Source organism: Phyllostomus discolor, chromosome 8 (assembly GCF_004126475.2).
Source record: "Phyllostomus discolor isolate MPI-MPIP mPhyDis1 chromosome 8, mPhyDis1.pri.v3, whole genome shotgun sequence".
NCBI lineage: Eukaryota > Metazoa > Chordata > Mammalia > Chiroptera > Phyllostomidae > Phyllostomus > Phyllostomus discolor.
The window spans coordinates 40,191,428-40,213,345 of record NC_040910.2 but is presented as its reverse complement, the minus strand read 5'-3'; the positions used below and the strand labels follow the sequence as shown (position 1 = coordinate 40,213,345).

The 21,918-nt window shown below is 58.8% G+C and overlaps 1 protein-coding gene across 2 annotated transcripts in view; it reads right to left on the bottom strand.

The window, feature by feature from the left end:
• Window positions 1–3,084: 3,084 nt before the first annotated feature.
• KDM4B (lysine demethylase 4B) overlaps window positions 3,085–21,918 on the bottom strand; it is a 130,386-nt gene continuing 111,552 nt past the window's right edge. For both annotated transcript variants that reach the window (XM_028519232.2, XM_028519230.2), the window contains 12 exons: window positions 19,004–19,446; window positions 18,636–18,756; window positions 17,169–17,347; window positions 14,450–14,669; window positions 12,786–12,862; window positions 12,425–12,480; window positions 12,088–12,196; window positions 8,042–8,227; window positions 7,803–7,967; window positions 7,270–7,389; window positions 6,514–6,606; window positions 3,085–5,229 (listed from right to left, as the gene is read on the bottom strand). In XM_028519232.2, the coding sequence (XP_028375033.1) occupies window positions 5,053–5,229; window positions 6,514–6,606; window positions 7,270–7,389; window positions 7,803–7,967; window positions 8,042–8,227; window positions 12,088–12,196; window positions 12,425–12,480; window positions 12,786–12,862; window positions 14,450–14,669; window positions 17,169–17,347; window positions 18,636–18,756; window positions 19,004–19,446 (1,946 nt within the window). In that variant the 3' untranslated portion in view covers window positions 3,085–5,052. The remainder of the gene's footprint in view (window positions 5,230–6,513; window positions 6,607–7,269; window positions 7,390–7,802; window positions 7,968–8,041; window positions 8,228–12,087; window positions 12,197–12,424; window positions 12,481–12,785; window positions 12,863–14,449; window positions 14,670–17,168; window positions 17,348–18,635; window positions 18,757–19,003; window positions 19,447–21,918) is intronic.

The following is a 21,918-nucleotide window of genomic DNA, read 5'->3' as shown; positions in this document are numbered from 1 at the left end:
TTCTAACTGGGGTACAGCGGTGGGGTGGGGGGTGGCCCCTTGGTTGGCCCCTCCCCTGCCCCCCCAGGAAGTGGCCGGGAGGGCAGTTGTCTTTCCCTGTCGCCTGGGAGCGAGCAGCAGAACGGATGCTGCACTGAGGCAGCAACGGGCACCCAGAGACTCACTCTTCCCTGCCTCTCCTCTGCCAGCCGCCGGGTGTCACCCCTCCTCGCTGCCTGTGGCAGCAAAGAATCCTTATTTTCTCCATTAACAGAGCAAACGTGCTAAGTAAATCTGATCTATAAATACTGCTCTCTGGGGTGGGTGCCAGAGGGCCCCTCTTGGTCTCACTGGGGAGGGGGAGAGGGGAGGAGACGAGGAGCAGACACAGAGATTTCAGCACTGTCACCAAAGCCACGAACACCCAGGCTGCAGAGGCCAACGGAGTCCTAAATCCTCTGTTGCACCGGCCAGGGGTGGTCACCCGGGGTCGGAGGTGGCTTGTAGCGGTTGGACGCCAGACACGGTTGGTTCTCCCGCCAGCAGACAGCAGGATAAGCAGAGGGCCCGGGCTGTGGAGGGCAGCGCCCCCAGCGGATGGATGATGGATGAATGGAGGAGCGTTCCTGGCAGGTCTTCTCTTTCTTCCGTGCTTCCTGCGGGAGGAGGGGCAGGGCGGGGGTGGGGGGAGTCTGCTAGGACCCAGGGGGCCTAACCCGGAGCTTTGAGAGAACGGTGGGTCTCAGCACTGAAGGCTCTCCCGTGGGCGGATGATTTTGTCGGAGGCAAGACAAAATGCGGAGGCCCCCTAGGTCACTGGTCTGGGGTGAATACCAATCTTTTCTGCAAAAGGACAGATGCTAAATACACCTGGCTTTTGGGACCAGGGGGTCTCAGTTGCTACTGCACAGCTCTGCTGTTCTAGAGTGAAAGCTGCCACAGACGATGCTAAATGAATGAGCATGGCTCTGTTGATAAAACTTCATTTATAAAGAGAAGTGGGGGGCTGGGTCTGGCCCAAGGGCTTCAGGTTGCGGGCCTTGTCCGGGGAGGACGGGGAGGACGGGGCCACTCAACACAATGTGGCCCTGGCCCCGCCCCCGTCTTTCTGATAGGCCAGCCCATGCGGGGTTGGGTCCAGTTAGACAAGCCATCCAACAGGCCTCTGCCCCCATTCTCGTCCTCTGGGGCACACGTCAGAGACTATTTATGGTCCCTGAGGTTTCCATCCTCTGCCGGCTTTCCTGAACTCTAAACTCCACAAAAGCAATGACCGTGTCTCCCTTTGGGTCAGCCATCTCCGCAGGTCCAGGCACAAGGCAGTTGCCTGGGAAATATTTGCTGTGTGAATAAACTAATCAAACTCGGGTGCACAGCACAGGGCCCAGTGCCCGGGGTAAAAGAGCCGCCATTGGCTCCACGTGGCTGCACATTTGGACATCCGGCCCAGTGTCTCGGCCCTGGCTGCGAACCTCCAGGGCCAGCCCCAAACACCTCCGTTTTATGACGTTCCAGAGACTGGTGGTGGTGGCAGGCCATCTTGCAGCCGTGCAGAGACCACCCAGGTCTGCCGTCTGTGCCGTGCGGCCCCGCCCCGAGGCTGAGGACTGGACATGTCCACTGAGCTCTGCGCAGCCTGGGAGAGCACTGCTGTCTGGTGAGTGACGCAGACGGCCCCTCTGCAGCAAATGGAGCAACTGAACCTGGTGTAGTTGAAGGCAGCTTCTCTCTGAAAAGGGGGGTCTAAGAGGTGGGGTGAGGGTGGCTGGATGGAAATTCTACCAAAGGAAATCTCTGCTCAGGCCACACCTGCCCTGCGAGGACAACGGTCCCGAGAGGAAAAACTGGGGTTTGGAGAGGGTGCGCCCATGTCACTGGCCGCTTCTCTCCACCATGCTGCATGGACACCCTGGAGCTCGGTCCAGAGTCCCAGTCTCACCTGCCCAGAAACTACACCACCTGTGAGCCCACACCTCCTGAAGGCTGCCCGGCCCCCACACCCATGTCTCCTCTCGAGGGGACTGTGTTCCATCTGAGCTGCGGATCTCTCCTCACCCCCAGCCTGTGCCATGCCGGCCCAGGCCAGTGCTCCTTTCTGTGTGCTCCACACTGTCCCCAGCTCCCACCCTCACTGTCACCACCCCCCCCCCCCCACCTCCACCCCGCCGTCTGTCCTCCCTGCAGCAGCCAGAGGGCGTGTGTGAGCACCTGAGCCAAGTCCCATCCCTCCTCTGTCCACTGCTCTTCAGGGCTCCCACCTCTCTTGGGGTAAGAGCCCATGTCCTCCCTGCGGCCCACCAGACCCTGCATGACCTGCCCCTGCCCCCCTGCCCTGGCCTCCCCCTCACTCACTCTGCCGCAGCTATGAAAGCCTCTTGGCTGCTCCTCCAACAAGTCAGGCACAGGCCTGCCCCGGGACCTTTGCACGGGCTGCCCCCTCGGCTCCCTCCCTCATCTCCCTCAGGACTCCTGTGTAAACTGTGACGCTGCTAACAGCACACCCTATCATGTTCCCCTTTGTCCTTCACATCTCTGGGGACGTCCCACACATTCCACTTCCTGCCTGCCTCTCCTGCCGGCATCACTATGTTGGTGCTGTCCCCAGTACTCGTTGGATGGGTGACCCGTCCACGCATGCTAGGGGCCCAACTCGCCCCAGGGCCAGGAGACCCCACAGTCTCACATGCCCAACAGACACCCACCATTCAGATGCCACAGGAACCTGGCAGAGGCTGACAGGGCAGGAGGGAGGACAGTCACTTCTTCCAGACAAGACAGGAGTCAGAGACAGAGCGTCCTGCCTTGGTTGTTGTGCAGAGGGGACCCACTGCCACTGCCACAGCCACCTCTGGCACCCACCTGCCTGAGAGCGGGACCAGAAAGCTTCTGGGGCCGGGGGTCAGGGAGGGGGTTGTGTCTGTACGGATACAAGCTATGGACATCCGGCTGAGGAAGGAACCATCCTCCACCCTCAGGGCTGGGAGCCACTGAGGGGCCAGGCCACCTGCTGCCCAGGTCCCCACCCTGGGGAGGCCCCACGGCTGTGCCCCTGGGGAGAGACCGCCCTCCCGCCGCCTGGCACCGTCAGAAATGAAGACACACCAATGACATGGACCTGCGATCGCAGTGCTCACGAGCCTTTAATCATTATGAGCCTAGAGGCAGGGAAATCAGGCAAAAATACAGCGCATCCTTAATCTTGGGTCGGAAAAAACCAAGGTGGGTGGGCTCTTGTTTCTGCACAGAGACACAGACATACTTGGTGGGGAAGCATGTTTCCCCTCAGCTGTGCGACGGCCCGTCTGCACGTCATCCGGAAACCCAAGACAGGGGCGCGGCCGAGCCCCCGCCACGGGGCTGGCTATCCCTTGGACCCCCCAGGACCCCAAGGGCCACAGAGGCATCTGCCTGTTTCTTTTTATTCTCTTTACAATATAAATAGCATTTTTCAAACTACATATGAATACAGTGCCAGCGCCACCAGGCGGGGCTGCTGCATGCAGAGGGAGACCCCCACATTTCGCTGACTCCCCTCATTCCCTCCCCGCCCCTGCTGGCTCTGGCGCCTGCCCTCCTCCCCCCACCAAGGAAACGAAAGGTTCTCGGCTCATTTACATACTCTCCATTTTCCTTAAATAGTTCTCTCTGGCCTGGTAACCGTTAGAACACTTTTTTTTTTTAATTAAAAAAAATTTTATACACGCAAATAACGCTCTCAGTCCTTCCGCAGGGAAGAGCAGGGACAGCAGAGACGGAGACGGCTGGCAGGCGGAGCTGGCGGCGTCCTTCCCGAGCCCATGCGAAAGCACGTTTCTTCTCTCTCCTCAATTCAACCCGCAACTCTTGGGGGCAGATTTCCCTCCAGTTGAAAGCGTAAATGCCCTCTCTCGCTTGCTCTCTCCCAGACATCTGGGGCACAGACAGACACGGGGCGCTGCCAGCCCCTCAGGGTCCCAGGAAGCCCTCCCTGTCCCCTCAGACAGACGTAGGGCCACAGCCAAAGCAGGGGCACTTGGGAGCCTGGGGACACAGGCCTCACTGAGCAGGGAAGCAGCTGGACTGGGGCCACCTGGGAGGCCTGACTCAGCTCCAAGCCCTCCCTTCCGGGAAGCCAGGCACCTGCCTGCTCCAACTGCAGGAGGTCACGCACCCTGAGGAGATGCAGCAAGGCCTGGGTGGCATCAGGGACAGCCTACACATACTGCAGGCCTAAGCTGTGGAATGGTGCCTGTGGGGGAAGAAGCAAAAGAGGGAACAAACCAGAAGAGAGTGTTTATTTTGCAAAGGCAATCGCTGACAGGAGGGATACCCGTGGCCAGCACATGGCCACTGAAAGGTACTCCAGCCTCCTCCTGCCTGGCAGAGAGAGGGACCGGCACTGTGGGCCCTGGCGGGGACCGAGGAGGCGATGCCAGCTGCTCAGACCGTCATGAAGTTGGGGAGAGAGCAGAGTGCCAGGCCGCTGCCCGTCGCTGGGCATCCTGCCCGCCCCCCAACCCTTGAGGACTCGCCGCACTTCCCTGCCTGCTCACAAATGAGTAAGATTTTAAAACAACAACAACAACAAAAAAAATGAGATGCTTTTGTCTCCCTCAGCATGTCTCAGTTCTAATAAAAAGAATGTTTTGTTTTGTTTTTAAAGCCACAAATCTAGAAAACAACTTTAGGGATTTTTTCCTCTTCTTTGTTTTCCTTTTTTACTTGAATTTTTTTTAAACAATAGGTATTTATAGAAAGAACCTCACAAAGGTGATTTATGTACAGAAGTCACAATCTCAACGGCTGCTCAGGAGGCAGGCAATGCAGTAGCACCTTTTCGAGAAGAGCTTACGTGGTTTACGGATCTGAGTAGTGGGGGTGGCGCGAGCCCCCGCCGGCCCCCCAGAGCCGGCGTGGCCCCACTCCCTGAGTCTGGGGCCGCTGCCAGCGTCCTGCTTGCTCCTGTCCACACAGAGCACGGAGGTAGCCTCTCGGGGCGGGGAGGCGAGGACAGGAACTCACAGCAAGCAAATGCCAGGGCCCGCTGCCGCCTGCTTCGCTGGGCCGAGGGGGGCTGGACAGCTGGCTGCTGTCTTAGAACGGGGCTCTGGGCTGGCACTGCGCCTGCAGGAGGCTCTCCATGAAGGCCAGGTAGTCTGGGTTCCTCCCAGAGTCCTCGGTGGCGCGTGGGGCGCCCACCCGCGGGCGCTTGGCGGCCTTCACCTCCTCTCCTGAGAAGACACTCTCCTGCGGTGCCCCGGTGCTGACCGACTGCGGGAAACCAGACGGCACGGGGTCAGCGCAGAAGCGGGTGTTACATGTGCAAAGTCTGTGTCCCCCCAAATCCTGTGTTGAAGCTCTATCCACCAACGTGAGGGTGTTAGGAGGTGGGGTCCCTGGGCAGGCACTGGGGCATGAGGGGGAGACCTTTATGAGTGGAATTAGCAACCTTAGAAAAAGGGCCCCAGCGAGGCGCTCTCTCTCCCTCTCCCTCCCTCCCTATCTGTGGATCTCTCTAGACCTCTGTCTGTCTATATCTCTCTGCCATGGGAGGACACAGAAGGGGGCTGTCTGTGAACCAGGAAGTGGGTCTCCAGACACCAGATCTTCCAGCGCCTTGATCTTGGACTTCCTGCCTCTAAGGTAGTGAGAAATCCTGCGTGCTGTGTAAGCTGCCTAGTCCACGGGACTCTGTGACAGCAGCCCGGACAGACTGAAATAGGAAGCCCATTCAGGCAGCTGGCTGGACTGCATGCCTGCCTTGCTGGGGTCCAAAGGCCACTGGCCTTCACCTAATGACCTTCCTAGAAGGTCAGTCAGTCACTGGGGATGGCTTCTCAGTGCTCCTGTTTCCATGTAAACCCCCAATCCTGTGTGTGAGCCCCTTAGCAGGCGGGGCGCAGGGGGTCCTAGGCCTCCAGTCCCTGGCCCCTGGCAGATCTGTCCTGTGGGCCAGCCGGGAGGAGGACTGGGCTGTCCAGAGGGAAGGGGAAGCAGCTGCTCATCTGTCGGCAGCTCCTGTCTGCTCCCCAAAGGAACCTGGCATCCGAGGTCAGCTGTGCAACCCCCACCAGCGCCCACTCCGAGCTCATCCGCCCACAGCGACGGCCGCCTGCTCCTCAAAACCTGGCCTTTGGATTAGACACAAAAGAAAGAGAACAGCAGCAGGCTAGGAGAAAAGGCTGGTCGCTTCCTGCCTCTGGGACTCACTGTTCCCTTTGAAAAGGGATGAGCTTGGGAAAAGCGTTTCTTTTTGCACCGCCAACCTCAGAGCTCAGATTCTGCGTGCAGGTGGCAGATGCTCCAACTGCGGGCGAATCACAAAGTGCCCAGGAGGTCGGTGGTGCAGGTCTATCTCCCCACGCTGGGCTGTCCCTGGGAAGGGCCCTCAAACCTGCTTCCATCTGCCACAGAGCAGGCTTGCTCCCTGGGAGCCGCCCTCAGCTGCCCCCCAGTGGGAGCAAAGGCCACTGCAGGGAGGTCAAGGCCACATCCCTGATGCCTGAGGGCTTCTGCGGGCAGCTCACCCCAAGCCCACCTTATGAAGCTACTTACCAGCCGTGACCGCACCCTCTTGGGTAGCTCCTCATCCAGGGTGAAGATGTCACCACGCTTCACTGTCAGCTGGGACCCGTCCTCAAACTCCACCTGCCGAGGGGCACAGTTCTCAGGCTCGGTGCCTCAGGGCCACTGCCAGGCTCCCATGGTCCTTGACAAGGCCCCCCCACCCTTGGCTGCCGAGGCTCTACTGCCAAGAAGGGCGCTGGTCCAGAGGTGTCCGCACGGACCCGCTCCTGTCCTTGCTCGTCAGGTAAGGGCAGTGATGGGGAGAGGGGTGTGGTCAAAAGTGACGGGGGCACAGACAACGTAAGAAAGCAAATGGGCAAAGAATCTGCAGCCATCGTCTGCGGTTGCCGGGACAGGCATGATTCTTCTCCTAAGATCCCATACTTGTGTACAACGTCCCTTCCACAAACATGGGGAGAGGCTCACAACCATCTTCATTAAAACACACACACACACACACACACACACACAAAAGCCAGGGGCACTAAACTGCATGCTTAAAAATGGTTAAAGCAGTACATTTTATGCAGTCTGTTTACCACAGACACACACAAATCAAGAAAATATCTGTCAAGAGGAAAATATTAGACAATTTGAGGCCCCTCCCAGCTTAAAAATATAGTAAGCCCTGACCTTCTCGGTTAGGCGAGCAAAAGATGGATCTGTCTCCAACAGGACATGCGAGGGCCCCACCCACGCCTGCAGGTCCCCTGCACCCTGACCTGGAAGTCAGGACCTGCTCACCTGATAGATGTGACTGGTCACGGAGGAAATGAACTTGGCCTTGTATATGTTGCCATCAGTCCACCGAAGCTCAACAAACTCCCCCTCGGGCGGGGGTCCCAGCCGGGCACAGTCTCTACTCTGTCAAAGGCAAGAATTCGGCGGGAAGTGAGGCGGCAGGTCCCAGGGCACAGGCACCCTCGGGCTCTGTCGGGTTTGGGTGCTCCCCGTGCTGTGCCACCTGCGCTTTAACTGTACTGAGAAGCCAGTGGCTCTGACGAACTCAAGCCATGCGCCCGCACAGGAGCCGGTGCTGGGCAGGGGGTGGGCTGGAGGGAGTGGGGTGGGAACGGTCACAGCTGTCCACCTGGAGCGCCGCCCTTGCCTAGGCCGGTCTAGACTGACCCGGCAGTGCTTTCCCCGTGGGGACTGTGGCCTGGACCCGCCCAGTGGGGTCACGGTGACCCTGGAAACAGGTCATTCCTGTGAGGGACTGTGCAACCTCCCGGCTTCCTGATCGCAGCCCTGCCCGCCCGGCGCCCACCCAAGCTCACAGTGATGCTCTCAGGGTGCAGGTTGTCACTGTAGGAGCCGTCATCAAAGTTCACTTCGTAGAAAGTCTGCGTGGTGGTGCCAATTACACGGCACCGGTAGTAAAGCCCATTGCGGTTCTTGGTGATGACCACCTGGCCTAAGGACACAGCCCTCAGGAACTGGACCTGGAGGCAGGGAGAGGGCCGAATCAGCGCTGGGGCAGGCGGGCAATGGGAGGGCGGGAGGGCTGGGCACTCACCGTGTGGCCCCCTGCCTTGTGCTTGAAGCAGGTGATGGAGACGACGTAGGGCCAGTCGTCCGGCTCCATGAGGACCCCGGCGGCGTGGGCGCAGGTCACGTGGAAGGAGGTGGAGCAGTGCTCGTAGGAGCACTGGATACAGGCCCCGGACACCTTCTTCATCCGCTTCCGGCAGTACACACATTTCTGGGGTGAGTGGAGGGGAGACGGGACTCACACAGAGGCACCTGGCTCCCCCCTTAGGACTCACCCCCAGGATTGTCCCCCAGGAGTGACCCTCAAGACCCAGGGCTGCAGAGGCTACAGCAGCCCAGCCTTGGCTAGCTGGAGGCACCCTGGGATGAGCCCAGGGAGTCCCTTGGCTGGACTCTTGACCACGGTGGAGAGGCTCCCCAAACCAACCTGGCCTGTGGCTCCCCCTCCAACCCCAGGACCGCTGCCAGGACCCTTCTCCAGTGGCCCCGCTGCAGAGGAGCCGGCCATGGGCACCAATGAGCCACACCCCGGAACAGTTTTCAGCCCCTCAAAAACCCAATAAAACATGAGGCAGTGCCCCCGCTACAGCCCAGAGGGACCTTGGACACATGGTGCTCAGGGAGAGGAGCCAGACACAAAGGCCACACACACAGCGCGTGGCTCCACTCATGAGACGTGTCCAAACAGTCACATCTGCAGACACAGGAGGTGGGTGGCCAGGGGCTGCTCTCATCATCCGAGGGCCATTGGGAGTGCCTGGGTCCTCGTGTGAAAAAGTTTCCATTGTGAATTATCATCGAGAAAAGGAAGTTTTATCTTCACAATAGTAAACGAGAAGTTTTTAGGTTCGTTTAGAACGGGGCCTGAGAAGTGCTGATTCGTTGGGTTTCCATTTTGCATGAGCCCGCTGGGGTGACTGACAATGGGATGGTTTCCTTTTGGGGTGAATGTTCTAGAATTAGATGGAGGTGATGGTTGTACAACTCTGTGAACATACTAAAAGCTAGTGAATTTTAAGCTCACTTTAAAATGGTAAAATTTTTATCTTAATTTTGAATACAAAGCACTGTAGAGTAGCTTCCTTCATAAGTGTGTGGGTGGGTCTGAGTGAGGCCTGTCATCCCCTGTGGGGGCCTGTGGGGGGGATGCCCTGGCCTGCAGTGACCTGCTCCCACAGCTTCAGTACCCAGGGCCACCCCGATGCCCCCAGCTCAGCAGATGCCAGGTTCTCATCCCTCTGAGCATTTAATAAAATGGCCTTTATTGCTCTGAAACCACGTTCAAAAGCCAGATAAGCATGGTGGCCAAGGGCGCTGCCGGAGCTGCTGAGCCAATCAATGGCAATGATGTCTCATTACTAAACTGCCAATACCTAACTCTCCCGCTGGCCTGGGTGACAGGCACTGACATATAACATGCCCCGAGCTGCATCGACTTTCCGGCCCCAGGCCTTCCACACAGGGGAGGTGAGCGCAGCTGCCTCGAGGCCCCAGGAGGAGCTATACCTCCTGGAAGCCAACAGGTCTCAAGATCTCACACATGTCACCTGCCCCACCTGAGCCCCGGAGAGAGCCAATGGCATGGCCTGACTCAAAGCACAGTCATCCCCCTGCCCCCGTGGGTGGCAGCCCATTACCCAGAGTCTCTGTGTCGTGAAGAATGTGGGCCAGGCGCCCATCATGCCATTCGTCAGGAGCAGAGCACGGGGCCTGTGTGGTATCTGGGTTCTTCCAGGACCAGGGCCAGCCAGGTGAGGGGGTGACCACTGGCTGGACAGAGCCAGCCCCTCCTTACCAGGACCCCCCAGAGCCAGTGGCCAGGGAGTACTGAGGATATAGAGGGATGGAAGATGACCAGGAGTAGCTGTTCCCAAGCATGCGGCCTGTGTGTGGCCCCGGGAAGGTGGGCGGACAGCTGGGCAAGCAGGAGTTAACTGCTGGCTTCCTTGCACAGCTCCATTAGGCAGTACAAGCAAGCCTCGTGTAAAAGGATTTTTAATTCATTGCTACAAGTGCTGGTAATGAAGAGGCTGCAAGCTGGAAATGTCAGATGCTCCATAAAGCATCTGGGGGGAGGATGGATCACAGGCTGTGCGCCCTGCCATCTCTCCACCTGAATGATGCAGCTTATACGCTCTTCATCACCTGCAGGCCACCAGCCTCTTTGTGATCGCCCGTGGGCTTCCAGCACTCCATGCTGAGACCCTGTCCTCCTAAGCCCCCACTCAGCCCTGCCTGGTGGCCCAGCACCTGTGGGCTTACAGTGGGTGTCCCTGTTCCTTCCCCCAGGACTCCCCACCAGGCCCACTGCCCACAGCCCAAGGTCTCTGCCTTCTGCCCTCTGTAGGCCTGGAGGGGCACCAGTACCCCGGGACTGCCCCAGGCATCTGGGAAATAAACCAGGCAGGAAAAGCAGCCACAGATGCTTCAGAGGCCCTAGCCAAGGGCCTTGGGGTGCCACACGTCCCTGAAAGTGGGACACATCCCCAGCACAAGCTGCCACAAACTCACAGTGATGATAAACTGGGAGCAGGCACTTGTGCTCAGACAGCATAATCAGTGCTTTACCGAGAGGCCATCAACGAGCACCGTGCCGAGCACTGTCACGGATGGGAAGGACGAGGCACAGAGAGCTCAAGAAGTCCGTCTGGGGTAACGCAGCTGGCCAGCAGCCAAGCCAGGAATGGAAGCCAGTGTGTGCTGTCATGGCCACACTCTGCCCACCCTGCCTGCTGCCCCCAGGCTCGCCTGGGTGACCATTACCAGTAAGAGCACCCTGGCTGAGGATGGCCATGTGCCCCTCAGAGGGGGAAGTGTGATGTGAACTGAGAGGGGCTAGCTATGAACTCTGGCAACTCAACAGCAGCCATGCAACCCAATTTAAAAATGAGCAAAGGATCTAAACAGACATTTCTCTGAAGACATACGGGTGGGCCAACAGGCTCATGAAAAGGTGCTCAGACCACTGACCCGCAGGGAAACACAAACCAAACCTCCACGAGGAGCCCTCTCACCTGCCATCAAGGAGACAAGAGACGAGACACAAGCGCGGGTGAGGACGTGGGGAAAGGGAGCCCTGCCCTCTGGGGGGAACACAGACCGGGGCAGTCACTGTGGAAGACAGTGTGGAGGGGCCTCAAAAAATTCAAAACAGCCCTGACGTATGCCCCGGGGAGTCCACTTCTGGGTATATATGCAAAGGAAATGAAAACAAGATACTGAAGAATATGCCAGGTGGGGCAAAAGAGGGTTTACAGTTGTTTGTGTGGCAAATAATACAATAATTAATAAATAGTAATGCAAGGGCAAAATGTACTTCTCGTACTCACAACTGTGTTCACTGCAGCCACCTGTGTCCACTGAGGGATCAAGGGGTACAGAAATGGGGCCCGGTCACGCACACTGGAATATGACTCAGCCGTGAGAAAGAAGGAAATCCTGCCATCCGTGGCAACGTGGGCAGGCTGTGATGGCACCGTGTGCAGAGAGAAAGACCAGACGCAGAAGGACAAAGGCCGCAGGACTGCACTGCTGCCAGGCCCATTCAACACTCAGAATCGAAGGAACAGGGGCCGGGGTGGGGCCAGGCAAGGGGCGCTGCTAGCTAACGGGTATGCGGCCTCAGCTGCACACACTGCAGGCGTCCGAGCTCTGCCACACTACAGCATGCCTGTGGTTAGTGACGCTGTGCTATGCCCTGAAAAGTGTGTTCAGAAGGAAGATCCCATGCTAAGTGTTTTCACCACAATTAAAAAAAAAGAAAGAGGGACCAGTTAGGCAGCAAGAAAGGTACAGGGTGAAGTATGTGCAGCTTCTGCTTATGAAAAAGGTGGAAACCACATGTGCCCTGGGGTGTATAGAGGCCACCTCTGCACGGAGGCCCGGGAGCCAGGGGTCCACTGCATTGGAGATGGGGGCTTGCTTTTTCTGGGCACCTCTGTGCCTTCTGACTTTTGTATCTTGCACCTTTGGGACTATTCAAGAAGTACTACTTTTGGTCAAATGGAAACTGATGGCACCTGGCTTCCTGGTGCTTCCCCCACCCAACAGGACAAGACCCAGGGATCCTACCAGCTTCCATCGCTGCTCAGGAATGGCACTAATGTCCACAGGGTGGCGCTCTATCACGTTCAGGAACCGCACTTCGGGGACTGCTATGGCACAGATCACATGGATCCACCTGGGGAGGGCGGGAAAGGGTAGGGTCAGAGGTCATGGGTACCCCACCCCCCGCCGTCTCTCCTTTCCCCAATGTCATTCCACTCTGTGGGCACTGCCCCTGTCCACGATGCTGCTGCTGGCCAGTCAGGGCTTGCAGGGCCGTAAGGGACAGTCTGAATGACTGTTTGCTTCTCCTGGTCTCCCCCAACCCCAGGCCCTGAGGAGCAGCAGCATCCCTTCTACCCACCTCCTGTCGGTTGTCATCTGCAAAGCTCCTCCCCGGAGGTTGCACAGGCAGCACTCCTGCAGGGACCAGATAAGCCCGCGGTGAGGGGGGCGCAGGGGAGGGCTGTGCCCACGCTGCTCTGGGGCCTGGTCCACCCCCTGCCCTTGGTCCTTACATTTCAAACTAGCGGCCACCACAGGAGGGGCTAGGAGTGCGTCGGCTCCACCCCCTCACTGCAAGGTGAGAAGAACCAAGACCCAGGGAGGTGAGGCCACCATCCCAGGGTCACTCTGTGGGACCTGGCAAGCTCAGGGCCCAGGCCTGGCTCCCCCATGGGGCTGGACGGCTCTCAGAGTACCACCCCAGCTGCAGGGTGAGTTACCGCAGTCCAGGCGTGGGCCGTGCACCGGGAACATGTCCAGCCTTCATTGACCAGCTCTGGGCGGATGCCGTAGCAACCTGGAAGACAGCAGAGGACGGCTGAGTCGGGTCGCACCTGGCACCACAGCTGCACTCTAGGCTGAGGGGGCGCTCTGGAGCCCTGCCTCGGCACTGAGGGAGACAGCCCTCACTGCCCCTCTGCCTCAGTCTACGGCACGGCACGCAGCAGGAGAAAGGTCTGGAAACGGATGCTGGGAAGGGGAGCAGGGTCCCCTCGGTGTCCTCCTCCCCAGCTCTGCTAAGTTGAAACCCTGGGAAAGTGACCAAGAAGTTGCAAGACATGCAAAGGCGGCCTTGTGGACACTGGCGTTCAAACTGGGATGGCCCAATGTTCGGGCAGAAGAGCCACTTCCGAAACCACAAGCCAGAAGCTCTGATTTACCAAGGCGGCTTGCCCTGGAACATGGCCATGGTTCAGAAACGGGGAGAGGGCACCGTGGAGGAGGGCAGGCAAGGGGGCATGCCCCAGACCAAGGGACTCTGCCTCACCCTCGGGTCACTGCCCAGCAGCACTTCTGGGGCCCTCAGTCATCTGGGGCTTGTCACCCACCAAACACAGGCTCCACTGGCTGCAGTGGGCAGTGGCCAGGTACAGAAGGGTCGCAGCTAAAAACACAGGGGGAGAGCAGGGCCACAGAAATGCAGCTCTGTGTCCCCATGGAGACCCCAAAGGACAGCAAGGTTCCTTAGAGTCCCACTAGACCCCCTGCTCTGTCCCCCAAGGCAGTCAGCCAAGGTCAGCACCTGGGGGGCTTGGCTCCTGGAGGAAGTGGGGGCTCCACATCCCTCCAGGGCCAGGTCTCAAGGAATACACCTGTGCTAAGCCTTCTGCCTCCTAAGGATGGTGGGCGGGGTGCCTCTGCCCCTGCAACCCCATCACAGGCCCTCCTAGAGTGGCCCAGGAGCCTGCCCTGGAGTGGAGTGTCTCCCTCCTGGGCCCAGCAAGGCTGAGCCCGGAGACTTACAGACAGGAGACAAAGTGAGTCCTGGGTAGCCTCTGTGGGACAAATGAAGGACAGAGACCTACAGCTGCCTTCCTCATAGGGCGGGGGCAGACAGAATAAATGGCTCCATGAGGCTTCCTTCCTCCAGGGAGCCCAACCTCCCATTTCTGGCCTTCACACCCAAGAAGGGGACAGACGTCCACTCTCCTGTCTCCTTGGGTTGTGGTCTCGGAGAGGGTGGTCGCTGATGGCAGAGATAAATCAGGCCCCGGACCCCCCCAGAATTGCAACTTTACCATCAACTCTGGCTCCAAGCACAGAGTTAGAAATAGTCATGGTACCTGACAAGCACCTGATCTCTTCCTGCTGCTTCCCCAGGCCCCAGAGAGCAGGGCGGGGGTCAGCAGAACTGTCCAGAAGGAGGCTGACCAGGCAGGCCCACTTGGCCAGGGGGAAGGACAGGAAGTCTGCCCCTGAAGGCTGAGACCCTGCCCCTGACACTAGGTCCTTTGAAAGTTCTGAAACCGCAAGTCCAGGAGGAAAGAGCTCCCTGATCCACAGAGGCAAGGGTGGCCGTCCTAGGAGGGTGCGCAGGGGCCACATTCCATAGCCCCACAGTCCTCCTTCAGCCCAGGCTGCCTGTCGTCCAGACCCCACTCACTGGCATGGACCTGCAGGCAGCACTTGGCACAGGCGATCAGCAGGCTGGTCCCGTCATCGCCGATGTAGGAGTTGGCTGGGAGTGGCTCTGTGTTCTCGGCGCTGGAGGTGAAGCACATTTCGGGGATCAGTGGCCGTGTCTTCTGGCCGCATTTGGAAGGTGGTATGGAGGGGCCCTCCCCGAGGGAGGCCTGTGGGGCCTCCTTCTCCATCTGTAGGGACTGCAGAAGTGGGGTACCTTTAGTGGAGAGCCCTCCGTGGGGCCACCTGTCATCATTCAACTCAGCCTCGGGCCATCCTTGCTTCCCTCAGTCCACGCCTCATGTGGTTTCTATGTCCAAACAGCCGCAACCTGCCTCCCACCTTCCCATCTGCCGCACTGGGGCCTCCTACCAGGACACCTGGAGCGGCCCCTGGAGGGCTTCCCCAGTACACCAGCCCTCCCCGCCCATCCCTCAACCCTGCTCCCCCAAATGTAACCCTGTCCTGCCCCCACTGAAAACCCCCCACTAGGGTCACATCTGAACGCAGCACCAGCATCATCCTGCTGCCCCCACAGCTCCTCCCCCTCTTCCTCTAGCCACGTGGGACCTGCTCTTCCTCCAACACCCCTGCTGCCAGGCACCATCCTGCCCCAGCGCCTGTGCACGCTGTGTTTCCCCTACCCAGAGCTCCCGGATCTGTTCCAGACCCTGCCTGCCCACGGGGCCAGCAGCCCCAGCCCGCCGTCCTGCTGTCTGTCTTTGTGGCCCTGACCACCACCTGAAGGCATGTTATCTGGGAACCTGTGTGGGTGCTCCCCCACCTCCAATATGTGCCCCATGATGGCTGTCCCCCAGTCTCCAACAGGTTCTCCAGATCTCAGCCCACGGAGGGAACATGGTGAGATCGCCCTGCCCACAGCACCAGGATCCAGCACCCCATGCCTGTCAGGGTGGCAGGGCTCCCCAATGCCCTCCAACGTGTGACAGGAGGGTTTGCCCCTGTTCCTGACCTAGAAGAAAGACTCCACTGGGGGAACAATGCCAGGTGTTGGGGGGATGATGGCACTTCAGATTAGGGGACCAGCTTTGAAATCAGAGCCTCACATCAGGCTCCCCCGACCCCTCTAAGCTGCCTCCATTAGTCAAGAATGACTTTCATTTCCAATCAGGCAGAATATCCAGCCATAGCCCTGCTTACAGTGAGGTCCAGTAAGCCCTGGTCCCGGGGCTGAGGGCTCCAGGTTTCGGAAGCAGTTGGCCCACAGCGCCCACTGGTATGGTGGGCTGATTAAAGTCAGGATTCTTCGCTAACAGTTGGAATTCAGAAGATTCACACCTGAAGTTGCAGGTGCCAGCACTCTGACTCCCAGCAGCCTCCCAGCAGCACTAAGGGGGGACCGAAGAGGACATCTGGATGTCACTCATTCCCTCCCCTGGACGCTGCATCTGCTAACAGACAGTGGCTCTAGGCAGCTCTGGAGACGGGCACACCACCGCCGGCACAGGGCATAGAGCTCGGGGCAGCTGAACTAGTGTGTAGGAAGTACCAGGTACTAGACTAGGAGGGGGGGACCCAAAAAAGCAAGGGAGACCTGGCTGTATCCTCTGGGATTCACTATCCAGAGGTGGATAAACACAGAGGCAGGAGCAGGAGCAGAGGAAGGCCAGGGGAGCCCAGGGCAGGACATCCCAGAGCCAGCCTGCGGACAGGCTTCCCAAAAGAGGGAGCAGATAAGTGAACTCAAAAATGGACAAAAATCTGTCTGACAGGCAGGGGGTTGGGTTGGGTGGGTGGGACTCTGGGGGGCATCACAGAGCATGTTGTTGCTGTGTGGGCTTTGGAGAACAGAGGCAGATGTCACCGCTGAGGAAGGCCATGAGGCATGTGGTCAGGCCAAAGGTCATGGTGAGCCTGGCAGAGTCTCCAGCCAGGGAGTGTATGGGCAGCAGCCTCCCAAACACCTGGTCTGGCCATGGTGAGATGCTGTCGGGAAAAATGGGGCCTACAGTGGGGAGAAAAAAGCCGAAGACAGGCTATGGTCAGGGCTGGGGAAGGGACAGGGGACGAAATAAGAGGTCAGGAGGGAAATTGGGCAGGCCGGTGGCATAGGACAAAGTGCAGGGAAAGGCCAGGTTCCTCAACTCGGGAAACACGGGACCAAGGAGGGCCCGGTCTGGACAGTGCGCAGGATGCGGTGCCTGGCTCAGTGCAGGTGGATCAGGTCTTCGTACCACTGGTGTCCCAGCCAGGCCACGTGGGGGTCTCTGCCCTGGCCCCCGCCAGCCTCTGGGGCTCAGCTGGTCACCACGCCTCTGGCCCCCAGCTCCCAGGCGGCACCAATGCCAAGCCACGTTGAGAAACTTTCCAAGGACAGTGACCGTGACATATCCACACCATATCCCCACCCCTCCGTCCAAGGCCCCATTTTTATGCCCACTGACAAGTACCTACAGATAAAACTCAGAAACTTTCTCTGTGGCCCTCCCCAGGAAGGCTCCAGCACACCCTGCACTGCCAAGGGCTTCCGCCTGCTGTGCTGTGACTGTCCCACCCCCACCTGTCCCATTCCAGTCCTCCGGGCTCTCGCTGACCCCACTGTGGCTCCTACAGCAAGTGGGTTCTCTTCCCCATCACCTGCCCCGAGTTCCTCCTTTCAGCTCGAGCCAACACTGGCATGCAGAAGAGTAGACGGATGCTGCTGGGCCCTGTGCGGCCCCATGAGGCCGCCCGCTCACCTGGCTGTAGGGGTAGAAGAGGGTGCAGATGGCGCAGTAGGGCTCGGTCAGGGCAGCCACCGCGTTGAACTTCCTCTCGGCCTGGAAGCTGGCCGCCTTGTTCTTCCACTGCAGGGACAGCAAGGACCTCAAGGCCTCGGGGTCACTCATGTCCTCCTCCCCGGAGAAAGGGAAGGCTTCTAGAGTGAGTAGGGAGAAGGGAGGCAGAAGATTAAACCATGCCTGAGGGTCCATCTCCTGCCTCGAAGGATGAGCGTTTTACTGCCACAAGCATTCATGGTGACGTGTCCCCACTTACATGGCCCCTGAGTCTCTGCCAAGAGGCCACCAAGCCACCCAGGCTGGGGGTGGGGAGCTGGTCCCGTCTGGGGGTGGGAGACGGGCTGGGTCAGACTCTGGCAGGTCAGGTGCAGCCTCTTGAGCTCAAAGGAGCCAAGAGAGAAGTGTGGCTGGGAGTCAGGGAGCGGGTGGTGTCAATGGGAAGTCCTATTAAGGTAAGATGCAGGCCACTAACAGGCATCTCTTCTGCCCACACCTGTCACCCCCTGGGGCCTCCATCACCAGCCCTACCCTCAGTGTCCCACTGCTGTTTCCTGAGCTCTTGCATTCAGTGCTCCCCTGGGAGCCTGCCCCAGAACCCGGTGCTCAGTCCTGAGGCCCCAACCTTCACAGCGGCCGGGCCAGCGCGCTGACACTCTGCCCTCTCGACTGTAAGGCCGAGGCCACCTGAAGGGACTCAGGACACCTTTCATCTCCCTTGAGATCCCTTCTATTCCTGGGAGCTGGGCCCTGCGATCCATAGAGCTTCTAGAACCCTCCCCACTAGCCTTCAAGTTAGACTCAGAATAAAAAAAAAAAAAAAAGCCATCCAGATGATTTTCAAATTCCATGTGCATCTCAAGCAGAAGGCTGAAGCGGAAGATGAAAAATTGTCTTCCCAGGGTTTCTGCCCCTGAGCTAGCAGCTCTGACTTTCAGCCGAGTGTTAAATACAAGCTGCTCGCCTCCTAGCCCCCACCCTTCCGGCTCCCGCTCCCACAGCCCATTCATTGTTCCAACCCCTCCAAGGTCCATGGCTGGGCTCAGCAGCAGGAAGAATCACTTCTGCTGCGACTGGCAGCTCCCCAGCCCTGTGTCACCCACCCGTGGCCAGCCACAGGTCAGAGCCTTGGGTGTCTCTGTAACAGCTGCCTGCCTGGGGAGGGTGACTCAGGGTTTCCTCTAGTCACATGAGCAAAAACAGGGGCTGCCTCTGTCCCTGCAGGGAAGCTCTGCAGGCTGTGTAGGTGGGGCTAGGCCAAGGGCCAGGAGTCTGGTGACAGAGGCTAAGGGCCTGGCTTAAGGAGGCAGCAGCGAGGGTGACTGGTGGGGCAGGTGGCAGAGGGAAGCCTGGGGGTAGGTGCCAGGTGAGAGAGCAGGAGTTATTCACAGCCTGGGGCCCAAGTAGGGGGACAGAATCCTCCCTCACCCTCATCACTGGACACCTCCTGCTTGACCACTGACAGAGGGGACCGGGTTGGTGGCTTGCCCAGAGGGTGGCGCCGGCTCTTCTTGATCTCCATCTTTAACTTAGAAAAGGTTGATGGCGCCTGAAACACAGAACAGGAGGCATCTTTGAGTCACAGCTTGGGGACAGGAGCAGAGTTTAGCTCAGCAGTGCCTCAGTTTCCCCAGTAGGGGGTGAGAGACCCCAGGGAGAGGCAGCAGGAGCCTCAGTGATTTCTACACCAATGCTGACGCCTCTGAGGAGCCACAGGGGCAGTTTCCCATGCTCTGTGGCCAGTGCACAGGGACAGGTGGAACCCCCAGCCCCCGGGACCCTCAAGGGCATCCCACCTGCACTTTGCCGGCTCCGCTCTCCTCCTCAGGCCCTGTCAGCTCCATGGGGGCCATCTGCTCTTTCCAGGTGGTGCCCTTCTGGGCAAAGTGCTCAGAGGCCTGCTGGCAGGACACTCGACCTTTGTCACACGTGGCTGGGCTGGCCCATGGCACCACATACAACATGGGTATGATGGGGCGTGGCTTCAGCTCCAGGTCCTCGCCAGGTGTCTCAGGGGGCACAACATTGAGGGGAGGTGGCAGGGGGTTCTCTTCAGTGACTTCAGGGCCAGGGCTCAGCACTGGGGGCTCCAGTGGGGGTGGCAGCACCTCCTCAGTGGAGAACTGGGTGGGCAGTGGTGGCGGCAGCTGGGGCAAGAGTGGGTGGTGAGGGTGTACGGGGCTCTTCTTCTTCCGGTCGCTCCTGGCCTTGGCTGGCCGCAGCTTGCCCTTCCTGTCCTCTGTGAGGAGAGAGGACAGACCCATCAGAGCTGAGGCCAGAGGCCACGTACCCTCCTGCGAGAGAGCTGGCCCAGGTAGGAGCTGTCTGGAGGTGGGAGAGGCCCCCTCCGGCCTTCCGCAAAAGAACAAAGTGGTTTGGGCAAGTTCAAACCACTGCCAGGTCACACTGGTAGCTGCACCCAAGCCTTGGGGGAACCCCCACCCTCTGGGTTCTGCAGGTGTGGAAAGAACTTTCTGAAATTAGCTTGAGGTAGAAGAAAGAGATGCGTCTTTCCCAAGGGGTGGGGAGAAGAGGAAGGTTTGCTTTCAGATATCTGAGTTTTGTATATTTCTACAGTGAAAACACACAACCTGTAGAGTTTTTCAAAGCAAAGACTCGGACGGCAAACCATACACGAGTGGCTGCTGGAGTGGGACACAGGAGCCAGATGAGCCTGCAGGGCTGGAAACGCCCTCCCACCCCAAGGGTCAGTGCTGGGGGGTTTCCGGACAGGTGACAGGGTGCAGTGGGAAGCAGTCGAGGTGTGTCTTCAGTGGTATTTAACTGGGGGCCAGGATGGCTGTGTGGTTGGCAGAATCGAGGCCCTAGAGGCATCCACATCCTAGCTCTGGGGCCTGTGAATGTGGAACCTGGCGTGGCAGCATGACTTTGCCAATGGCCCTGAGTTCATGGAGATGGTCTGGGTGGACCCAGCGCACTAGCAGAGTTCCTTGGAAGTGGAGGACCTTTCCCAGCTGTGGTCAGAGGGAGCTGTGACTACGGGAGAAAGCTCAGACAGATGACGACGATGGAGGAAGGAGCCGCAAGCCCGGGATGCGGTGCCTCTAGAAGCTAGAAAAGGCCGGAAACGATTCTCCCCTGAAGTCTCAGACAGTAACCTGCCCTGCTGCACATGGGCTTAGCCCCATGAGACCTACATGGGGCTTCTGACCTCCAAAACTTTCGGCAAATAAATGTGTGTGGTCACTGTCATGGCACCCCAGAGGACTCTGCTGGTGATGACCTTCACGAAGCCTGATGTGCTCAGGCTGCGGAACACACAGCAGGAGGGACTCTGCTCTCAAAGACACTAGGACTGCCAGTGGCCTAGCAGGGCCCAGAGCTGGGAGCACAGCGGGAAACCCCCCCAGCACTGATCCTCACCTGCCCTGTCTGGGGAAGAGGCACAAAGCTCTTCCGTGTGTCCCAGGTTCCCAGGGATTCAGGACATCACATGAGGAGGGGCACTGGCTGGAAAATGGGGGACCAGCTGTTCTGGCTGCCCGGGACCACACTGGGTTCCTGGACAACCCGTGACAAGTAGTCATGCTACAGGCCTCAGGAGGGTTAGGGGAACCTGTGCCCAACAGTCCCATGCTGGGAAAGTTAGGACAAGTGGAGGTCAAGGGCCCGTTCCTCTCTGTGTGAAGCTGGTGACAAGGGGAAGCATAATGAGTTCTGGTTTGCAGCACGGCATCCGTGCTTTTACCTCTTGCTATAAAAACCCATCCATATGTCGCCCCTGTTCCTCAGCCAAAGATGACGGATAGAACAAATGCTGATGACCTTGGGTAAGGGCTAGTCACTTAACCCCTGATCAGCACTGACCTCAAGAAGGGATTGAGCAAGGAACCTCCCCGAGGGAGGAGCTGAATCACCCCACTCACCCACAATGAGGGTGCTACCGAGGCTCTGACCCGGGCCTCAGGGACCCATGTGGAGGTGCCCCAGTCCTCTCCCCTCCCTGCTCCTGCCCTTCCCTATCTGTAGCTGCAGCCCTGAACTGGCTGCTGGGATAGCCCACGGTGTCCTTGGCAAGGACCTGTGTTTTTCAAGAGAGGCTCCATTAGCCAGAAGGCGATGAGAACTCCCCCGCCCTGGGATCCTGAGCCTTCTGGAGGCACCAAGGGTTCTTCCCTTGCTGTTGTCCCACTTAGGTGAGCCTTAACCACTCCCCATGCTCCCCTCCCACCCGCCCCTCATGAGTGTGGTCCAGTTCTCCGGCCAAGGAAAGGAAACAATAGATGCTCCCTCCCCTCAAGAGGTGGAATCTGGATGGGCCCCACAACAAAGGGTCCCTCCCCATCCAGCTGCGTGGCGAGGGCGAGATGTGAAACATAACTCAGTGATGCCTGTCCACAGTGGCACGGCCCCAGGAAGTGACCGGGAGGTGACCGAAGGCCCGGGAAGTCAGTGCCCAGGACAGTATAGGGGCTAATTTCTAGGACCAGCACAGAGGCTGGTCCTAGAGGCACTGTCCTATTTGTGTTAAAGGCACTTTTGGATAAACACTGTGTTCTCTAAGGAAATTTAGTATTCCTCCCCCCCTTTCTCCCTCCCTCCCTCACAGCACAACTACTGAAATCGCACTGTGTCTTCCTGAGGATGGTGGGTCCAATTTACTCTCTGCGCTAAAGACTGATGTCAAAGAGGGACAAGTTCCAGCCTTTTCTTCACATTTCTTAGGCTCTGGGAAGCCGAAGGGGAAAAA